The 23,635-nt window shown below is 42.0% G+C and overlaps 1 protein-coding gene across 1 annotated transcript; it reads right to left on the bottom strand.

Moving 5' to 3' along the window:
- Positions 1 to 1,225: 1,225 nt before the first annotated feature.
- Positions 1,226 to 13,239, bottom strand: LOC122066034 (calmodulin-like protein 3). The gene is made up of 2 exons (XM_042629859.1): positions 13,153 to 13,239; positions 1,226 to 1,768 (listed from the first exon to the last, which is right to left on the bottom strand). Exons 1-2 carry the CDS (start codon positions 13,237 to 13,239, stop codon positions 1,226 to 1,228), a joined length of 630 nt encoding a protein of 209 aa, XP_042485793.1.
- Positions 13,240 to 23,635: the final 10,396 nt, after the last annotated feature.

Consider the following 23,635-nt stretch of genomic DNA (forward strand, 5'->3'; position numbering starts at 1 on the left):
GCCAAAGCCGAACGGACCTGACCGAGGGTCCCTCCTTCGGTTGGGAGTTCGGCCAAAGCCGAACGGACCTGACCGAGGGTCCCTCCTTCGGTAGGGAGTTCGGCCAAAGCCGAACGGACCTGACCGAGGGTCCCTCCTTCGGTTGGGAGTTCGGCCAAAGCCGAACGGACCTGACCGAGGGTCCCTCCTTCGGTAGGGAGTTCGACCAAAGCCGAACGGACCTGACCGAGGGTCCCTCCTTCGGTTGGGAGTTCGGCCAAAGCCGAACGGACCTGACCGAGGGTCCCTCCTTCGGTAGGGAGTTCGGCCAAAGCCGAACGGACCTGACCGAGGGTCCCTCCTTCGGTTGGGAGTTCGGCCAAAGCCGAACGGACCTGACCGAGTGTCCCCCCCTCGGCAGGGGGCTTGGCAAAGCCGAACAGACCTGACCGAGGGTCTGTCCTTCGGTTGGGAGCTCGGCCAGAGACGAACGAAACTGGCCAAAGGTCCCTCCCTCGGCAGGGGGCTCAGTAGAGCCAAATGGTGCTGACCGATCGGCAGGGGGCTCAGCAAAGTCGATCCGAAGCGGTCAAAGGTCTCTCTCGATCGACCCCAAACCTTGGACACTGGTAATGCCAAGGCCGAAGGAACAAGTCAACCAAAGAAGACGGTTACTCCCACAGGAAGAAGCTCCTAGTGGAAGTAAGGGGGCTCCTGATATAGCCAAAATAACCCCTCGGTGGGGGCCATGACACGTGTCGCCTCTGAGACACGTGTCCACCGCCAGACGAAGGGTCCAAGAGAGCACTCACACTCGAGCACGCGCAATCACCGAGGCACGCCCGCAGAATCATGCGGGGTCACGTCGTCTGCATGAGGGGAATATTCCCCCCAGAAGGTTGGACGTATTCGAGTAGGACTCTAAGAAGGCCGAAAGGGGAAAAACCCTAAGGCCAAAGAGCTATATAAGGAGGCACGGAAGAAAGGGGAAGGTAAGCTCTAACACCCTCACCATTACTCCCTTATTGAACTGTGCGGCCGACCCTGACTTGAGCGTCGGAGGACTAACCCCGGACAAAGTTCCGGGCCTCCGTCGTCTGTGTTTGTGTAGGTTGGACTAGCGGGGTTTTTGGCAGCAACAATTTCCAAAGTTGGAAAAATAAAAATAAAACCCAGAAACAAACATATCATATTCTTGAATCCAATGTTGTTGCCCACCAAAAGCTCTTCCAATTTTCTCCCCCTTTCAATCACCAAAAATATATACATTCCTACGGTTCCCCACCCCCCTAGCCTCCCCCTTCAACTCAGGGCCGAACCCTCCCCCCCTCATCATCTGCTTGAACTCCTTGTAGTTAGCCATACCATCCCCATCAACATCAACCTTTCTTATCATCTTTTTGCAATCCTCAGCGGTTCTTCCTTGCTTGAGGCCCAGGGATGCCAAAACCGATCTCAATTCCTCGACGGTAATGAACCCATCGCCATTTTTATCGAACACATTGAATGCCTCCCTCATGTCCTCTTCCTCATCTTGTTCATCCATTATTATTTGATACAATCCCCCAAACTCCTCAATGTCGACACAACCATCTCCATTTACGTCTATCTTCTCAATCATCTGAACAAGGTCGTCGTCAGGGATGAAGATGCCCAAATTTTGTAGCGAGTCGCTGAGTTCCTTCTTTGTAATCCGGCCATCGCCGTTCCGGTCGAACATTTGAAAGACCCGCTTGAGCTCCGCGGGATCCCTCCTCCCTTGAATCAATGATGATAGCGATGATGATTTCTATGACAAAGATATGAAGATGACGGCGAAGCAGCCGACCCTTTAGCCTCTTTATACTAGTTCTTGGATGTGCATTGGAGAACAGAGAGAGGGTGGAAGAAGGGTGGGGAGGAGATATGCTCTTAGGCTCTTGGGGGGGGGGAATTGAAGAGAGAAGAAGGTTGTAAACAAGGAAAATCCACATCAAAACGGTTGGAGTAGAGGTCTAACACTCGTATCATGTGGTGGGTGTTGGTGATGTTGGCGAAAAAGGTGGAGGGAATTGAGTGCCTTGTCAAGGGAAACCGAAAGAAAAAAAAATGAAGGTTCTCTTAAAAGCCATTGAAACATTGATTCAGATCAGGACTTTTTAGCTGTCTTGACTCTTGCCAATGCTTCGTATTTTATCTCCAACAAGACGCGTTTTGATCAGAGCATTAAGTTCTTGGTCTCGGTGGTACAATTTTCCTCTTTTTTTTTTTTTTTTTTTTTTTTTTTTGAGAGAGAGATAGGGAGGGCGTCTATTGATTTTAAAGAGAGAAATACAAACAATATGCCAAATATAAGGGACAGTTGAAGTCGATGATGAGATGGTGACAAGTATAACGTGACAAATCTTTCACTTACAATTCTATCTTTTCTTCTTCTTCTTTAGTATCTCTTCTTTCCATTTTTTTTTCTTAAATTACTGGTATCCTTTATATTATTATATATGGACGAGTGGTAGCAAGACATACGTATTACAATCTTATTTTCACTTTCTTTTAATATTAATCGTCTATTTAATATTAGATTAATTTAAACCATCTATTGGTTTTTTATATTGTAACAAATTCCTAGTTTTTAGGGTGGAGAGATGACGGTCACTTATCTTTAACTTGTTGTGATGGTCACAGCATACATAACTGTTCCAACTTCTTCCCTTTCAAAGGACGACCAAAGAGAGTAGGATAATGATAGTCGATTTCTCTCTCTCTCTCTCTCTCTCTCTCTCTCTCTCTCTCTCTCTCTCTCTCTCTCTCTCTCTCTCTCTCTCTCTCTCTCTCTCTCTCTCTTTATGAAGAATTTTCTCTTTCTTGCCATCATTCTTGTATAGTTAAATAGGAAAACATCTACAAGATTCCAATCCTCTAAGGAAGAAGTGAAAACAGAATTTCATCGGGCGAGAGGTTTCTAGAGGATGAATCGGTTAGCAATGACCTATTATCATCATGACAGCAGACTTCAGGTCGACAATTATTAATAAAAAACGTTCCGCATTTCTATTTTCCCGCACGTACCACCTCCACTTTGCCATTATATATACTTAGGGAAAAAGACAGGAATGCTAACGGGTTATATAGGTATTAGGAATGCTAGCATCTATTGGCCGTTAGATTAGATAGATCAGATCTATGCCATTGATTAAATATAGTGTGTTGTATCTATCTATACCGCTCTCTTGCAACTCCTTTCCTTCCCCTTCTTCTTCCTCTCCGTCTTTGTCTCTTGCGCTATCTCCCTCACCCCATCTACCTCTAGCTAGCTGGCTCTGGTTCCCTCTCCCCCTCCCTCCTCTTTCCTTCTAGCTACGTCTTCCAACGTCTCCCTCAACCTCGCCCCCTATGGCTCACTACCCCTGTCATGCCTCGTTCACATGGAACTGGACTAGTGATCGGGTCACCTCCGGGTAACCCAAGAATCTCCAGGATCATCCGATGCAGTAAACCACACCACATCATGCAATACAAGATATGTGAATATAACTAAATAATTCAGCGGAAGACTTATCACTTATATTTATAAATTTCACCACTACTCTTGATACCCAAATTATTATATATAGTATATACATAACCATCGACTGGATACGATAGTCGTAGAGCGGATGTCGTTCTATGATTGAGTGTTTTGTGGTTCCGAAGGAGACATAAAGATAAATAAGGATAAGTCCTCAATAATCCTAGGGTTGGTTAGCTTCGCCAAGCCGACCATCAAATACGAGATTGGGCCCCTTCTCAAAGATTGGATGGAATGGCCCAGTCCAATAATGGATAGTTATAGTACGCAATGCGTTCCATTTGTACGAATCGCAAACATACCACGCACGAGCGAACAGAGAGCCACTAAGAGTTGGCAGACTGAGCCGACCGTAAGGAGAGAGTAGATCACTGACGCGCAATGGTGGTCTACAATCAGGTTGTTTGTTTGGTCTACGATCAGCCTAGTGCACCAACCACGTGGTACAACGGGCACTCAAAGACCTCGCGAATGATGGCCTACCCCACGCTCTTTTTGTAAAACATTGTTTATTTCATTCATGCATTGGATCTCACTAAAGGAAAATGACCCAATTAATAAATGATTGTTTTTACCAAAAATCTTTTATGTTTTCAAATGTAAACCAGAAGAATATGAAATAATGACTCGCAAAAAGAGCCTGCATAAGCTCAATACCCACATACTTACGGCATCATCAACCACTAGGATTTTAGAGTAGGTACCAATATTGCAGATTGCTGTAATTTAGTTTAAAGACCCGAAGTGCCAAACCCTGGGGTAAAAATAGCATGATAATTACACAAGAAATAACAATTTAAATATCTAGAGCACAAAAGGGGAATACATCAAAAGAATAAAAACGATGATGATCTAAAGTCACTACTGTTGCCCTACAACACAGCCCTCGCACATGCATCGGACAACGTGCCCAAAACCTTCTGGAACCCACTAGTCCACTATTGGGAACACGTCAGTGGGCCCTAACTCTTGCTCTTCCACTGGGAAGCATACAAAATCATCTAAAAAGGTGTATACAAGAGGTGAGCTCATTAGCTCAGTAAATGGAAAGAAAGATGCAAACAAGCAGTCACATTTTAAATGATCCTATATTCATGAAATTCATTTTAGGCCTATTCACCTAGGCAACAATACTAAGTCATAGGTTACTTGCTACTCACAACCACAGTGCGTGTACGACCCAGGTACGAGATGCGTTCTCCATCCTATTATATATTCATAGGGTTATTGGAGAGGGTCGGCCATGAGTACTCGAAAAAGTAAATCGGGGTCAAACCACAGCATAAAAGTAAATCGTGACTGAATCACAGCATAAAAGTAAATCGTGGCCAAACCATAGCAGAAATAAATGCAGTACGCTCGGCCCTCTAAATATATCACCAAGGTTTCCAACTGTCCTAATGATCAGTCAGGCGTACTTCTAACCACCACGGCGGTCTGCGACCAACGCTTCCCCCTAGTGATAACTCAACACCTAAACTCCTATTGGGAAGGGTCGTAGCACGAGGGAATGTCAATGTAAACCCAAGGCATCTATATGAGATAGTACGACTATATAGTGATTTCGTGTCCCATTCCACAGCGTACCAATGCATCCTTTTCCAAGCCGAATACAACATCTAATTCTAGCAATTCATCACATACCTAACAAATCATCATTATCCAATAATTGAAATAATCCATGGTCCTAATTCAAAGTAAGTAACAAGTGTTTAGAAATTTAAAGATACAACATAATGATTCATAAATGCATCCTGCAGTAGACAATACATATACATGAAGATGGCATTCATAAATGGCAAGATAATGTATAAAATAAAATGATGCAATAAATACTCTAAAATAAAATCAGTATCCTCTCCCCACTTACCTATTCACGTAAAAAATTATACACACATGGTATGAGTGAAATCCGACATGTGAACATGAGGGTCACAAAAACCTAACATAGAAAGGAAGCTTAGAATACGTCCATTCCAGGATGATAAAACAATGAAAGACATGGTCACAATGCATTTAACAATGCAAAGGAGGTTGTCGATGAAGTTTGGGCTCGAACGGAGCTCATTGGACCATAGGTGGGTCATATAGGTAGGTAGGAGGACCCACCTGTGCAAGCTGCTCATTCAGATAGCACCCAGACCACACCAGCGGATGCTACCAGTAGGTCTAGGTACTTGCCAGTCCTACCCACCAGTAGGACCCTAGGGCATTGCCAAGACCGATGGGTTATATCGACGGGTCTAGATACCTGTTGGTCCTACCCTCCAGTAGGCTCCGAGGCCCAGGCAAGACTGGCAGGTCTCACTAGTGGGTATGGTTACCTGTCGGTGCCACCCACCAGTGTCCAGTGGTTTCTACTGTCCTACTTCCTTTCTTCACCCTGCCTTTTGGGAACCCGAGGGGGTTGTTTCCTTTGCATTTTTCACACATTTAATACTTCATCCACATAAAAACATAGATCTAAGTCCAAATCAAGATTTAGGAACAAGTCATACTTTTAAGCTCAAGAAAACCCTGAAACCTAAGATCCTTCCTCCAACTAAAGATATCCCTTAAATGCGTTTAGATCTTGTTTGTTCCTCCTTTAAAACCTTCAAAGACAACACATAAACTCTCTTTTAACTCCTTAATTTGACCACACAAGAGGGTTTCACCAGATTCAAGGGATTTTGGCACTTACCTACCTCAAATCACAGCTCTCAAGGTTCCAATCACCTTCCTGGGGTCGAAACGGGGAGATATGGCTTCAGCAACAAGCGGGGAACACTTTCCCCCACACTCTTTTCCCTTCTCTTCCTTCTTCTTCTCCCTCTTCTTTACTCCTCTCCACTAACCTTGCTGAAATAATAAATGGGAGAGAGTAAATGCTATTTATAGTTAGGTCATGAATATCTACTAAGTGCATTTGGCTTTAATACCTTATGACCCGAATCGTATTAAGCTACGATGCCGAGTGAAGTAGCTAGTACTATCGGACACACATGACTTTACTATGATGGGGAACTCGAAACACACATGATCACCCAAGTTGGGCTTGCTGGGGCCCACAATTCCCCTATAGGTGTGTCGCAAGAGAGGGTCACACCCACCTGTTAGCCAAAACATAGCCAACCTTGCTGGATTTTGGTGGGAATCGGTTCTCAACGTGTATTTCACTCCTGCCACTTGTCGTGAACCAAGTCCTCATCACCTAATACGACAACATACCTTCCCTACTTGTACTTAGCCTTATGATACGTGCTAAGGCATAGCTTAGGCGTGCGAACCACATCAGGCACTGGCTCGAATTTATCCTACCACCCCGTATTCGATGTCACCCTTGCTGTCATACACCATAGGGCACCAACATCAACACTTACTAGTTCAGACCCTGCATACCAAACCAAACCAACCAGAAAATAAACCGGGTTTAGAGAGCAGTGCACTATATTCACCCCCCTTTTTAAAAATTTCATCCTGAAAATTGAAGTTACCTTGTAGTCCGAACAGATGAGGGTATTTAGCTTGGATTTCATCTTTTTTCTCCCAGGATGCCTCCTCAAGTGAATGGTTAGCCCATTGTAGCTTTACAAAAGCAATGAAATGGTTGCGAAGGGTTTTAATATTTCGATCTAGGATTTCAGCAGACTGCTCTTCATAAATCACATCAGTTTCTAGGTATTCTGGTTCCATGGCTGGCATGTGCGATTGATCATGGATGTACCGCTTCAATATTGAAACATGGAATACATTGTGAACGTTGCTGAGTGAAGGCAAAAGGGCCAGCATGTACGCTACGGAGCCAACCCGCTTCAAAATCTCAAACGAGCTAATATATCTTGGATTCAACTTGCCCTTCTTGTGGAACCTATGTAAACCCTTGGTAGGAGAGATTTTAAGAAATACCTTCTCCCCCGCCTGAAACTCAATGTCTTTTCTATGATTGTTTGCATAACTCTTTTAATGTGATTGGGTGCCTTAATATTCTCCTGAATGACATCAATCTTATCACACGTCATCTGTATCATCTCCGGTCCAAGCATTCGGTGTTCACCCACATCATCCCAATATAAGTGTCTCCTGCATCTCCTGCCATACAATACCTCATATGGAGCCACTCTAATTGTGGCTTGGTAGCTATTATTTTAAGCAAACTCAATATAAGAGGTATGTTTTCCTCCCAGCTACCACTTATTTCCATCGCACAAGCCCTGAGCATATCTTGTAGTATTTGTATGCTTCGTTCAGATTGCCCGTTAGTCTGTGGGTGGAAAGTAGTACTTAGGTTCACTATGTTCCCATGGCATGCTAGAGGCTCTTCTAAAATTTAGATGTGAACCTTGGGTCTCTATCTGATACAATACTCACTGGCACCTCATGCAAGCGAACCACATTATCCATGTAAAGTTTTGCCAACTTGTACACATAATAGGTAGTCTTGATTGGAATGAAATGAGCGACCTTGGTAAGCCTGTCAACTATCACCCAGATTGTATCCATCCCCCTGGGTGTGAGATAGCCTAGTGACAAATTCTATGGTAATCATATCCCACTTCCACTCTGGTAACTGGGTGGGGCTGAAGAGTGTCATATGGTTGATGCTGCTCCGCCTTAACCTTCTAACACGTGAGACACTGCGACACATATAGGGCCATAATAATCTTCATCCCTCACCACCAGTAACTTTGTTTAAGATCCTTGTACATCTTGGTGCTTCTGAGGGTGAAGCGTGTACTCTGAGTTGTGTGCTTCCTTTACTATCTTGTCCTATATCTCCAAGTTATTTGGCACACACAACCTGCCCCGAAACAATAGTGCTCCATCACTGGCTATGGTGAAATCAGGATCATCCACCATTTGCTCCTGAATCCTAATTCTAATCTTCTGCAACTTAGGATCCAAGGGTTATTTTATGATCACCTCATGCCTGATAGATGGTTGTACCTACAGGGCTGCCAAAGATAAAGTTTAACTGCTCAATACTATCCAACTGATGATCGAGCTCTAAGGTCACTCCCTCATATAAAAGGACTTCATCCATCAATGTTGCTTCTTGCTTAAGTTGTAGGCTGATGGCCAAATATGCAAGTGATACAGTCTGAGCTTTTCGACTCAATGCATCTGCCACCATATTAGCTTTACCGATGGTACTAGATGTCACAGTCATAATCTTTCATAAGCTCTAGCCATCTCCTCTGCCTCATGTTCAGATCCCTTTTTGTGAAGAAGTACTGATCGCAGAATATCTCGTACTTCTCCTTGTACAAATAATGATGCTAGATCTTTAAGGCAAAGATGACTGCCGCCAGCTCCAAATCATGGGTGGGGTAGTTCTTCTCATACTCCTTCAGTTGCCTAGATGCATACGCCACCACCTTACCATGTTGCATAAGAACACAACCCAACCCAATCTTAGAAGCATCAGTGCAAATCGTCATTCCACCCATGCCTTTTAGAATTATCAATACTAGGGCTGACACCAATTGTGTCACACCCTGTTCCATACAGAATCGGATCGGTGACCGAGTTAATACCTGCTAGCCCAAAATCTGCCAGGATCATCTGATACAGTAATCATAGCACAACTTACACACTCTAAACTAAGTAAATTCTATATTTCAGCGAAAGTCTTACATGTATTTACCTATAAGTACCCCAATACTCTTGATACCCAAATTGTATTACATAATACCTTTACACGTGGGCCCGTAGGCGTGATATATAATAAGAAATACAATTTAAACATCCAGAGGAGAAAAGGGGTAACATTTTAAAATAATAAAAAGAATCCCAGTATGCTATCAATGTTGCTGACCCGCAACTTAGCTGTCGCACAGGCACTCGGCCCCGTGCCCAAGATCTTCAAGGGCCCACCAGTCCTCGACAGGAAACTCCACAGTGGGTCCTGGCTCTAGTTCTTTAGCCGAATAACCTGCAAAATCATCTAAAAGTGGTGTGAACATGGGATGAACTCACTAGCCCAGTAAGTGAAAAGAAAGCTCAAACAAGCAGTTGCAATATAAATGAACCTATATGCATGCAGTTCATTTTATTATCATTGTCCACCTAGACAACAATTCTAAGTCATAGGTTATGTACTACTCGTAACCACAATGCGCGTATGCTCTGGGTGCAAGCTGCGAACCCCATCCCGCGATACGCCCATAGGGTTGCCGAAGAAGGCCAGCTGTGGATACTGGAAAAGTAAATTGTTGTTCCTCAGTGACAATAAAGTACATTGCTATTTTTCAGTGACATTAAAATAAATTACCATTTCTCAGCAACATTAAAGTAAAATGGACCTTGCTCTATATTAAATTAAAAGCAGTATGATTGACCCTCTTGTTATATCACTAAAGATGCCGACAGTCCTAATGATCAGTCGGGTGTACTTCTAACCACTGCCGTTGGTACACAAGCTTGGGCTTCCCCCTAGGGATATACCCAACACCTAAACCCCTGCTAAGAAGGATCGTAGCATAGGGATATATTATTCCTAATTTTATACTCCTATGTGAGATAGGACGATAGCATAGTACCACCACGTCCCATTATACGAGACACCAATGCATTCGTGTCCAAGCCGACTATGGCATCTAGTCTAGCAAAGCATCATGATCATTAGTTTAGAATCATCCATCTCATACTTCAAAGCAGGAATACGTATTTAATAATTAAATATATCCGCATGTCAAATCATAAATGAATTTCATAAGGCACACATCAATGCATGCAATGGCACTCATGGATGACTAGTCTACAACAATAATGAAATGATGACATGGCTAGTCTACATCCAGAATGATATAATGTAATATCCTCTTCCCACTTACTTAGTTGTGCACAAAGATCACCCTTGGTATGAGGAAGATCCGACGTACGATGACTCGAGTTTCTAGTACAACCTATCATAAAAAGTGTTGAGTTTAGTATATCTCCACTTTATGCTCATAACCAATGAGGTATGCTAATCCCAATGTGTTCAGAATCATAAGAGAAGGTTACCTGACAAATTTGGGCCCAATTGGGACCCGAGAAGTCGGATTGGTAGGTCAACCGGTGGACAAGGCACCTACCAGCCCTTGCTCACTGCTCGACCCAAGGACTCTGCCCGGACCAACCGACCAGGAGCAGTGGGCCAGGTTGCCCACCAGTCCTGCTCGCATGTCAATCCAGCGGCCCTACTTGGACCGGCGTGCCAGGAGCGATGGGCCACGTCATCCATCGGCCTTGTTTATCGATCGAGCCAGCAGCCCACCTAGGACAGGAAGGCGTTGGATTGGTGGGTCTGACCATTTTCAAGCACCCACAAATCAGAACTGGGATTTTATTGTTCTCTCCTATTCTTCATCTCACCTTGGAGAAACCACCATGGGTCAATTCGATCGCATTTTTCACAAATCTAAGGCTCCAAATCAGGATTCCAACCTAGATCAAAGGTCGATCCAAAGTTTTTAAGCTTGGGTTTTACCTCTTTGCTCAAGGACACCTTAAAACCCCAAATCTTCTCTTTAGCTCAAGAGATCAACAAATGCTTCACAAATCTTGCAAGTCATCCTATAAATCCTTCATAAACAACATGTAATACCTTTATTAAACCTTAGATTCACATTCAGAAGAGATAATAATAAGATCCAAAGGATTGCTACCCAAATCGAAGGGTTTCACTTAGGGTTTCATAAGGGTTTAAGGAATATGGACTTTGCTCACCTCACATCATAGATCTTGAGATGAGAATTGCTAATCCAACATCGAAATCGAAAGATTCAACCTCAGCGATGCATAACGAGCATTTTCTTCCCCATTTCTTCCTTCTTCTTCCCTTTTCTCTCCTTCTTTTCTTCCTCTTCTTTACTTTTCTCACCCACCGTGTAAAACAATAAATGTGGAGAAAGAAAGGTAATAAATGATATTTATAGTGGGATCAAAATATCTAATGATTAGACTGGTAGGTCACACTGGTCGGTCCGACCCAACCATGACCACCCACCAATTAGCTAAAACTTAGCCGAATCATTGGGATTTTTGATGGGGCTTGGCCCCAACACGCATTCCAGTTTTGGAAATCTATTAACATGTGTACTTAACATAAAATAGGGCCATCTACCTTTATTGGGCGTACATGTCCTAGTGATGCATGCAAGCGCAAGGCTTGGGCACACAAACTTCACTAGGTACGGACTCAAACTCATCTGGTCGACCTGAGTTCAGAGTCACCCTAGCCATCATATTCCATAAGGTACCCACCTCGGCTCACTCAGGTTTAAGTCCTGTTAGACCAAATCAAACCAACCGAAAAATTAAACTGGGTTTAGAAAGTAGGGTATCACATTTACGCCCCCCTTTTTAAAAATTTCATCCTTAAAATTGTAGTACTTTGTTGTCTGAGAAGATGAAGATACTTGGCTTGGATGTCATCCACTTTCTCCTAAGATGCTTTCTCAAGCAAATGATTGGCCCATCGAACTTTCACAAAAGCGATGAGGCGATTGCGAAGAGTCTTTATCTTTCAATCTAAAATTTCAATGGGCTATTCTTTATAGGTCATATCAGCTTCTAAATATTCAGGTTCCACAGGCAGCACATGTGATGGATCATGGATGTACCGCTTCAGCATAGACACATGGAACACATTGTGAACATTACAGAGGGAAGGTGGAAGAGCCAACATGTATGCTACAGAGCCAACTCGAACCAAGATATCAATGGGCCAACATTCCTCGGACTTAGCTTGCCCTTCTTGTGGAATCTAAATAACCCTTTAGAAGGAGAGATTTTGAGAAACACTTTCTCCCCCTCTTGGAACTCAATATCCTTCTTGCGGTTGTCCGTATAGCTCTTCTGGCGTGATTGGGCTGCTTTAATTCTTTCTCGAATGACATCGACCTTGTCACACGTCATCTGTATCATTTTTGGCCCAAGCATTCATCGCTCGACTACTTCATCCTAATATAGGAGCGTTCTACACTTCTTGCCATACAATGCTTTATATGGAGACATCCCAATTGTGGCTTGATAGCTATTATTATAAGCGACTCCATAAAAGGAATGTATTCTTCCCAACTATCACTCATCTCCATTGCACAGGCCCTGAGCATATCTTCCAGTATTTGTATGGTTCGCTCTGACTATCGATCTATCTGTGGATGGAAAGTAGTACTCAGATTCACTTGTGTCCCTAAGGCTTGTTGGAGACTTTTTCAAAATCTTGATGTGAATCTTGGGTCTCTATCTGACACAATGCTCACTGGTACTCTATGTAAATGGACTATGTTATCCATATAAAGTTGGGCTAACTTATCCATGGAGTAATTGGTCTTGATAGGGATAAAATGAGCTGTCTTGGTAAGCCTGTCAACTACCACCTAAATTGCATCCATTCCCTTAGGTGTATGGGGTAGTCCTGTGACAAAGTCCATAATGATCCTGTCCCACTTCCACTCTAGTACGGGGAATGGCTGTAAAGTACTATATGGTTGATGCCTTTCTGCCTTGACCTTCTAACACATGAGACATTTTACTACATACAAGGCAATAGTGGTCTTCATTGCTGGCCACCAATAGTTTTTTTTAGGATCTTTATACATCTTTGTACTTCTAGGATGGAGTGAGTATTCAGAACTGTGTGCCTTCACAATCTTAACCTGTATCTCCATGTCGTCGGGCACACACAACTGGTCCTGAAATAGTAATGCCTCATCATTGGATATTGTGAAGTCAGGGTCATTCATTGTTTACGTTTGGATTTTTCAACATGATCCTTTACAGCTCAGGATCCAATGATTGTTTCGCTATGACTTCTTGTCTAATGGATGGATGTATCTGCAAGGCTAACAAGGATATAGTCGATAGCTTAACATCATCTAGCTGATGCTCAAGCTCCAATGGTGGTCCCTCATATAGAAGAATTTCATCCATCAATATTGCCTCTTGTATCAATTGTGGACTGACAGTTAAGTACGAAAGTGAAACTATCTGAGCCTTCCGACTTAGAGCGTCAGCCACCACATTAGCTTTTCCTGGGTGATATTGAATATCACAATCATAGTCCTTCATCAGCTCAAGCCATCTCCTCTGCCTCATATTTAAATCTCATTGGGTGAAGAAGTATTTAAGACTCTTTTGGTCACTGCATATTTCACACTTCTCCCCATACAGATAATGACGCCAGATCTTCAAGGCAAAGATGACTACCACCAGCTCTAAATCATCAATCGGGTAATTCTTCTCACAATCCTTGAGTTTCCTAGATGCATATGCTACCACCTTGCCATGTTGCATGGGAACACAACTTAACCCTATCTTGGATGCATCGGTATAGACTGTCGTCCCACCTATACCATTTGGAATGGTCAATACAGGAGCTGACACTAACCGCTTCTTCAATTCTTGGAAGATGTTTTCACATTCTCCTGACCACTCAAACTTTATACTTTTCCTAGTCAACTTAGTCATTGGTGCCAAAATCTGAGAAAAATATTTGATGAAGCGCCGATAGTAGCCTACTAAGCCCAAGAAGCTCTTGATCTCTGTTACATTCTTGGGTGCTTCCCACTCTACAGCTTTTACTTTGTTGAGGTCCACCTCGATCCCATTCTCAGGCACCACGTGTCCTAGGGATCCAACTTGCTTGAGCCAAAATTCATATTTGTTGAATTTGACATATAACTGCTGCTCTCTTAGTCTTTATAACACCATCCTTAAGTGTCTTGCATGTTCTTCTTCCGACTTTGAGTAAATCAAGATGTCATCAATGAAAATGATGACCCACTTATTAAGGACTTCATGAAATATCTAATTCATTAAAACCATAAAAGCAGCTGGTCCATTAGTTAACTCGAAAGATAGCACCAGGAATTCATAATGACCATATCGGGTTCTAAAAGTTGTCTTTGGTATGTCACTGCTCTTAAACTTGAGCTGGTAGTAACCCGATCTGTGATCAATCTTTGAAAACACCTTAGTACCTTGCAGTTGGTCCAATAGATTATCGATGCGTGGCAAGCGATACCAGTTCTTAATGGTCAACTTATTCAATTCTCGATAATCGATGCACATACATGGACTACCATCCTTCTTCTTGACAAATAAGACTGGTGCACCCCAAGGTGAGACACTTGGGCATATAAACCCTTTTTTCAATAAATCTTTCAACTGTGTCTGTAGCTCTTTTAATTCGGCTAGTGCCATTCTATATGGAGCTTTAGACATTGAGGCAGCTCCAGGAACCAGATCAATGGCAAACTTCAGTTCTCTGTCAGGTGGTAACTGGGTTAGATCATCTAGAAAAACATTAGGGTATTCCTTAACTACCTCCAATTCTTCTAACGGAGTGACCTTTGCATCCGCTTCTAGTACTAATGCAAGGTAGCCCTAACATCCATCTTTTAATAATTTCACTGCCTGCAATGTAGAGATGATAGTTTTTCTAAGTTGCTTTGACTTTTCAGCTTGATACACAAGCTCTATTCATTCGTTATCCTTCATCTTATCTTGTTTCTCGGCACACATCATATTTGCTCGATGAGCCGACAACCAATCCATGCCTAGAATGACATCCAAAATTCTGTATGTTGAATTTGATAAGCTAGGCATCCAGCTTCTTTCCATTCATATCAACTGAGCACGGCCCACAGACTTCTTTCAACTATTCTATTGTGCCTATAGGAGTGCTAACCTCTAACTTGCATTCTAAGGTCTTAGATGACACATCAAGCTTTCTAGCAAATCTCTTAGACACAAATGAATGTGAAACTCTAGAGTTGAATAAGACATATACAGGTATACCTAATATAGATAAGGTACCTAGCATTGCATTGCATATAAGTATAACAGGTTACTCATATTTTAATCACAAATCTTTTAATTACAGTGTACCTGCTACTACTGTAGTACTAGCTTCAGCTTCCTTAGCTATTAGGGCATACATCCTTCCTTGAGGCTAGTTTCCTTGAGTTAATGCATGTCTATGCACAGGGGGTCAAATAAAAGGTGCCATTATTGGGTACCGGCGATCGTTGCCGAAGTGCCCATAGGAATGACAATTATAGTATTGGTTTAGTGTTGCTTGAACTGGAGTGGGAGCTCTCTATACTGATCCTGGTGCAGTTGGAGGACGAGGGGGTCTTGGGGCTATACGCACCACACTAGTGTTAGGGAGGAAAGATGTAGTGCCCGGTCAACTAGCTGGTCAAAAAGGATAACCTGATGGCCTGTAGGCTGTCTATAGGTGGGACCATAGGAGTATAACCCATGAAAAATCTTACGCGAGCCACCCGAATCAGTATATGGATTTTTCCTCTTCTATATTCCTAGTGCATGGGATGGCTCTCCCTTTTGCTTTTCTTCCATTGTCTTGGCTTTTTGCACAATTTGTGCATATTCAGTTAAGTCCAAAACCTCCAGCACTGTACCAATAGATGTCTTCAGCCCCTTCAAAAATTTCTAGGCTTTTTCCTCAGCCGTCCTCATATGACGAGGAGCAAAATAAAACAAACTTTCAAATTGTTGCTGATACTCCAGAACAGTTTTGCTTCCCTGAGTTAGCACCATAAACTCCGCCTCTTTGCGGTCTCTGGAGCTCTTTGGATAGTAATTCGATAAGATCAATTCCTTGAATTGTTCCCAAATAGGCTTTGGGTGAGTCACCATCGGTATAGGCTTGGAATCTTTCCACCAAGAATCAGCTTCATTTCTAAGTTGCAACCCATCACATATAAACTTCTGTGCCTCTATGCACTCTACTATATCAAACACTTTCTCCAACTCTTGGATCCACCGATCTGGCTCTAATAGGTCATTACCCACCTTGGTGAAGATGGGTGGCATATACTTCTTAAAAGATTCCACCACCTTTGTCTTAGTAGTAGCTGGTGGATGATAAGGTGGATAGAATGGATAAGGTGGAGGCATCATAAATGGTGAAGTACCATATGGTGGAACCGGAGGGGTACCTCCTAGTTGATCTTGAGTTGTAACCCCAGGCAGTGTTCCTCCTGATTGTACCTCAACAGCTGACCCCACTAGAGGGTCCTGTGGAGTAACCCCTCTAGGAGAATGACCCTGTAGAGTAGGGTTCAAGTATTGTTCCATAGTAGCCATGAAAATTTGTTGTTGATGAAACAACTGCTACTGAAAGGCCCCTTGCGACTGTTGTATATGGGTCGCCACATCACTAGGAGTGATGACATGTGGAGGACCCAAAATTTTGTTCACAGGTGGGTTACCCTGAACTTCCTCCAGATCATGATCCACTTGTGGTAGTGGATAAGGATTGCCCATGGGTCGAGGACCATGGGAAATGGGTGATGGACCCCGAGGGATACCACGGGTACGACCACTGGATCTGGTGTGTACCATGGTGTTCTGTACCTGGATTATTCCAAAATGTAAGCATTGATTGAGTGCCACAACATTTGTATATATATTCACAATTAAATGCATTTCATGTCACAGGCTACATTGATACACCACACCACTAACCACCACACACACTTAATTACTAACACATAGTTTGGTCTCACAACAATGATTAACTATGCAACAAAACACCCCTATTGGCATCTAATTGGGGCCTACGAGGCGCAAAATACTAAAAATCTCCAACACATGCCAATTTGGGACCTTGGTACACAGATCGACGGGCAAGACCGGTGAGCAAGGTTAGGCAAGGGCCCGCCAGTCGGCGGGCCGCCATTCGAGACCATTTAAAAAGGGGTTTTTAAAACACTATTTCCCACTTTCTCTTCTACTTCTTTCCAAATTCAACTAGGGAGATTTGAGGGTCCGTTCCAACACTCAAACCCTCGATTCTACTCAACAACTCACCGTTTCAACTCCGCTTCATCTCCTTGAATCTACAAGTAAGTTCTCCTTCTCCCTTTTTCTCTTTGAGAATGGTGGTTTCGGTGTTCTTTCATGGTAGCATCTTAGAATTTCTTCTTTTGTCCCATTTTTTTCCGTGGAAAGTTTGTTTCTTGACAATGCGGTAGTTCATTTGTGATTTTCATCGCCTGTTGGTCATGCTTGACCGATTATAGAGAGAAAATCTCAACCTTTGCCCTAATTTCACTATTTTAGGGTTTTATTCTCATTTTCCCTTCTTTATTTCAAATTAATCATTCAAATGTTATTCCTCACTCTCATTGCACATACACATTAGTAGAGTAGTCATTTCCATCTGTGTGTGCATAGATTTCCCTTCTTTTGATATACATAACCCTCCCTTCTATAATCAATTCTTGAGAAATTTTGGGGGTTTTCCTCATTTTGCTTCCTTTTCTTATGAATAATGGATTCAGCTATGTCCACCTCCACCAATTACTAATATGTTTGTCTCAAAAGAATTTTCTTGCAAAAATATAGAATTTTTCCCAATTTACTATTTTGGGGCTCCCATTCATCTTCTCTCATTTATTTAGACTTCTTGCTATGATTTTTGCCTAATGCCATCAATTCAACTGTATTTGGACATTTAGGAGGTCCTTGCACTCATTCACTTCCTCATTACATATTTTTATTTCTTTCCAAGTTCATCTCTTAATGTCCTTGCATTTTGATGTTTATCCCTACACTTCGAGGTTCTTCATTCATGTCACTTCTCATAGGGTTCATTTCACCCCCTTTTTAAAATATTGCTTATCACATTCTTTTCATATTCCCTATTCATTTCACTTAGACATCTCCCTTGTGCTTTTAGGATGTCTTCTAGAAAAGGAAAAGAGGTAGCCTCCTCCTCCAAAAGGAGGAAAACTACAACATCCAGACGGAGAAATGCATTCCCCAGTTCCTCTACATCACGGGCCGGACCCACGAGGGAGGCCTCTATTGACCCCTCAGACTTTGATGAGAGCCTTTTCCACAGCCTTGAAGTGACTATAGCCTAGTCCATCTTCTCCAAAAAGTCGATTATGATAGAGAAGTCAGTGGTGAGTGATGATTTTGTAGATTACCAGATGTTAGAGAAATTCACTTCTCTGGGTTGGGATCCCATGCTTCGTCCCGACAGTCCTTGCTATAAGGACCTTGTTCATTATTTCTATTGCAACTTGGAGGTGTCCTACGAGAGTGCAGAGTACTCTCTCACCAGTCTGGTGAAGGGAGTAAATATCGTTATGACTGTGGATCTGTTGGTAGCCATTCTAGGTACCTCTACTGAGGGTGCCCACTTTTATAATCCCCCAAGGATCAAGGCTATTGGTCTAGACTTGAGTGTTGAGATGCAAGAGCACATCTATAGGACCATTTATGGTAGGAAGGAGCATTTTTTATCTGAGACAACTTATAATGCATATGCCCAAGTGTTTGCATGCCTGGCCCAATTTAACCTGCTCCCTATAGCGAGTCACAGGAACCAAATGAGCTTTATGACAGCTTATATTGCTTACAACATCTTTGTGGCATTAGATGAGGGTGTACCCCATCTTTGCCTTCCTTATGTCATGATGAAGACGATGGAATACCACATGGGCTCATCCTAATGACTCCGGTTTTCCTTATGGAAGATCACTCATATAGGTATTTGAGTATTTCCAAGTGAACTTGTTGAGTGAGAAGGGGAAGTACCCAGGAGATAAGTTCACTAAGGAAAACTTGAGGAGGATGGGGTTGCCAATGCCAATGGGGGCACCATAGGAGGCCGAAGAGCAAGGGTCAGAGGGCATGGAGGGAGAGTACGTCAGTGAGGAGGATGAGAAAGAGATTGACAAGGAGGATGTCCTAGAGGTGGAGCCCTTAGAGTCTAGGGCTACAGATCTACACTTTACAGCTCCACCACCTTCTGGTGGGGCTTTTGATTTTTAGAGGCTAATAGATAGCATTGGTGCCATGAAGGAAGGGCAAGATCGAATTTCTGAGCAGGTAGAGGAGAGTGTCACCTGGGAGTTGGTGATACAATGTATACTGGGGAGAATGGAGACTGATTTCCAGACCCTAACAGAGGACTTGGATAAAGTTTCCAAGGGCATCATCGTTGATTTCCGCCAAGTGCAAAAGGAGGTGGTCCTAATAAATGACCGATTAGACTTTTTCGACTACCAATTCCATTGTAAATCGCGGCCCAAGCGAGGAAGTTCATCCACCGTGCCCAAGGACGATCAATGAAGAGGCAGATCCTCCTCCACATTCCTTCTTTTCTATCTTTCATTCCTCTCTCTATGTTTGATTATGGTGATTTGATATCTGGTGGTTGTATATTCTGATACACTTTTATGGGTTGGCCCTTCGTAGTATTCTGTGGATATTTATAACCTTCGGATGGTTTCACTTATTTTGATTTATTCTGTTGTGGGTCAGCGGTGATAGTGTGTGTCACCCCAGTTTGTGATTATGTTTATGTATGTGATTATTAGGTGACTTGTGTAAATTTTTTTGGAAATTCAATATAGCACTGTTATGCTGCCAAATTTTTTATTAAATTTTGAGTTAATGGTTTATGGACTTGACCAATTAGTCTTTTTGAGTTATACACTCATGCATGCAATGAAATACAAATATTTAAATTTTTTCATCTTATTACAGATTTTATTCCTTTAAGGTTTTTATGTTTACCCAAACCCAGGGTCCTATTATAAGACTCTATGGGATCTAACTGTATGCTATCTGTGGGTAGAGCATCGCACTCTAATACCATTGCTATCACACCCCGTTCCATGTAGAACCAGATCGGTGACTGATTTAACACCTGTTAACCCAAAACCTGTTAGGATCATTTGATACAGTAACCACAGCACATCATATACACACTCTAAACCAAGTAGATTTTATAATTTAGCGGAAGTCTTACATGTATTTACTTGTAAATACCCCAATACTCTTGATACCCAAATTGTATTGCATAATACCTTTACATGTAGGCCCGTAGGCGTGATATATACACAAAATACAATTAAATATCTAGAGCACAAAAGGGATAACATTTCAAAATAATCAAAAAGAATCCCATTATGGTATCAATGTTACTAACCAGCAACATAGCTATCGTACGGGCACTCGGTCCTATGCTCAAGATCTTTAGGGACCCACCAGTCCTTGACTGAAAACTCCACAGTGGGTCTCGGCTCTATCTCTTCAACCAAATAACTTGTAAGATCATCTAAAAATGATGTGCACGTGGGATGAGCTCACTAGCCCAGTAAGTGAAAAAAAAGACCAAACAAGCAGTCGCAATACAAATGAACCTATATGCATACAATTCATTTTATCATCATAGTCCACCTAGACAATAATTCTAAGTCATAGGTCATGTGCTACTTGTAATCACAGTGCGCGTATGCTCTAGGTACGAATCACGAAACTTATCCAGCGATACGCCCATAGGGTTACCGGAGAAGGCCAGCCATGGGTATCGAAAAAGTAAATTTTTGTTCCTCAGTGACATTAAATTAAATTTTTGTTTATCAGCGACATTAAAGTAAATTTTTGTTCCTCAGTGACATTAAAGTAAAATGGGCCTTTCCCTGCATTAAATTAAAGCAGTACGATTGGCCCTCTTGTTATATCACCAAAGTTGTCGATAGTCCTAATGATCAGCTAGGCATACTTCTAACTGCCACTGTTGGTACACAAGCTCAGACTTCCCCCCAGTGATATACCCAGCACCTAAACCCCTGCTGGGAAGGGTCGTAGCACAGGGATATGTCATTCCTAACCACATGCTCCTGTGTGTGATAGGACGATTGCATAGTGCCATCACGTCCCATTCCACCACTGCATTCGTGTCCAAGCCGACTACGACATCTAATCTAGCAAAGCATTATAATCATTAGTTTAGAGTCATCCATCTCATACCTCAAAGTAAGAATAAGCATTTAACAATTAAATATATCTGTATGTCAAATCATAAATGAATTTCATAATGCACACATCAATGCAAGCGATGGCACTCGTGGATGACTAGTCTACAACAATAATGAAATGATGACATGGCTAGTCTACATCTAAAATGATATGATGCAATGTCCTCTTCCCACTTACTTAGTGGTGTACAAAGATCACCCTTGGTTCGAGGAAGATTTGGCATGTGATGATGCGAGTTTCTAGTACAATCTATCACAAAAAGAGTTGGGTTTAGTATATCTCCACTATATGCTCATAACCAATGAGGTATGTTGATCCCAATGTGTTTAGACACAAGAGAAGGTTACCCGATAAATTTGGGTGCAATTGGGACTCGAGAAGTCGGATTGGTGGGTCAACCGGCGGGCAAGGCACCCACCAATCCTTCCTCGCCGCTCGACCCAGGGACTCTGCCTGGATCAACTGGCCAGGAGCTGTGGGCCAAGTTGCCCATTGATCTTGCTCGTCTGTCGAGCCAACAGCTCTGCTTGGACCGACAGGCCATGAGCGATAGGTGTTTGAGATTTTAAAATGTAACCGCAAGCGTATGGATCAGTGTAGCTATGGGTCAAACACAGGGAGAACAACCACTTTATTTTTTTGCTTCTTTTAATAATGCGAAAGTGAACTAATTAATGGTTGTGATCTAATTCTAATTACCATCCTAAACATATGTATCTAAAATAATGTCCTAACCATTTATCATCTAAGAATTTAAATACGCAAGCCACGCAATTAAAATTTAATAAATAAATAGCTAAAAATAAACACCCCACGTAATTAAAAAGCAATGAAGAAAAAAAAATGCTGAAATAAAAATAAAGTAAAAGAAAGGGGATAAAGCTACAAAGAGACTCACAAGTAGGTTTCTCTACTTAGCTCAAGGGATGCATCATAATATGAGCTTCCCTACTTGACCAAAGAGTCACTCTTACAAGGGTTACTCTAGTTGGCTTTAGAGAAAGGGAGACAATTAAAATAAAAACAATAAAATGATGGTTCTATGGCTAAGAGGGGCAAAACCAACGCATACACTAGCCATGAACCTTGGGGGAAAGGGATAGTAATAATGTAACGACTGAAATTAAAATCCTAAATTAATAAAGAAAGGGTAGTCAGAAGAGGGAATGAGAGGGGGGAGAGAAGACTACTGAAGGATCCTACTTGCCTGAACTTCAACCCTTGACTGAAAACTTGATCGATTTGAGATACTACCAATACTAAAAACCAGATCTGGAATAAACCAAATCTAAAATTTCTAGTACTAGAGAAAACAAATCCGAAGAAAAAAGTTGAACTTGAAAGACATGCTTCATAGCTTATTCTTGTCACCTAGAACTAAGCCTAAAACTAGAACTTGAACTTGAAAATAACAACTCAATTATTTAAACAATAAAAATAAAAGATTGAATCAAAAACAAAAGTGCTTGCATTAATTGAATAAAAAGAACTTACAAAAGTGTTTAAAGCATAAACCTAGAACTAGAGCTAGAGAAAGAGAACACTAGAGAAAGAGATAGAGAAAAGTAAGAAAAAACCCTAAAAGAAGAATGAATTGCCTCCTTCCCTTGTGTTAATTCTATTATATAGAGAATAGGAGAGGGAAGCTAACGATTTTAGCCTCTAAAAAAAAGATTTTTTTATCTTGTTGATGAGGTGGAGGAGAGAGAAGAGAGAAAATGTGTGGAGAGAGATCTCCCACGATTTTTTTTGCCTTTTTTTTCCTATTTTTTCTCATTTTTTTCTTTTTTTCTCTCTTTTTGCTCAAGAAACCCCCTTTGGCCGATTTTTCTTGCTTGGATTTGGACAATATTTTATTTTAATGGGAAATTCCATCCATGCCCTTGTCTTTTTTTTTTCTTCTTTCCTATTTTTTCTCTTTATTTTCTCTCTCTCTTCTTTAAACTTGTGTACAACCATCTTGGCCGACCTCCTTTAAGTGATGAGTAGGAGAGAGAAAATCTTCTAAAAAAAACCTCAACAAAATGGCAGTTAAGAGGTTCGAACTTGAGACCTCCTAATAAGGAAGGGATTTTGCATACCACTACTCACCAACTACGCTAGGTAGTTGTTACCAAAACGAATCTTCAATCACTTAAAGATGTGGTCCATCGATCCTTGTTGGCATTTGAAATATTTCTTATACCCTTGGGACAACTGCAGATGGGCTAGTTCTACATCTCGGTTAAGTTCTGATCCATTATTCTTTTTCTGACCGAAAAAGAATAATCACTTGTACGGTTAACCAAACAAATGTGCACTTGCAATTGAACACGTCCATCTTGCTCAAAA

The sequence above is a fragment of the Macadamia integrifolia genome, unplaced genomic scaffold (genome assembly GCF_013358625.1).
Source record: "Macadamia integrifolia cultivar HAES 741 unplaced genomic scaffold, SCU_Mint_v3 scaffold22, whole genome shotgun sequence".
Classification (NCBI taxonomy): Eukaryota; Viridiplantae; Streptophyta; class Magnoliopsida; order Proteales; family Proteaceae; genus Macadamia; species Macadamia integrifolia.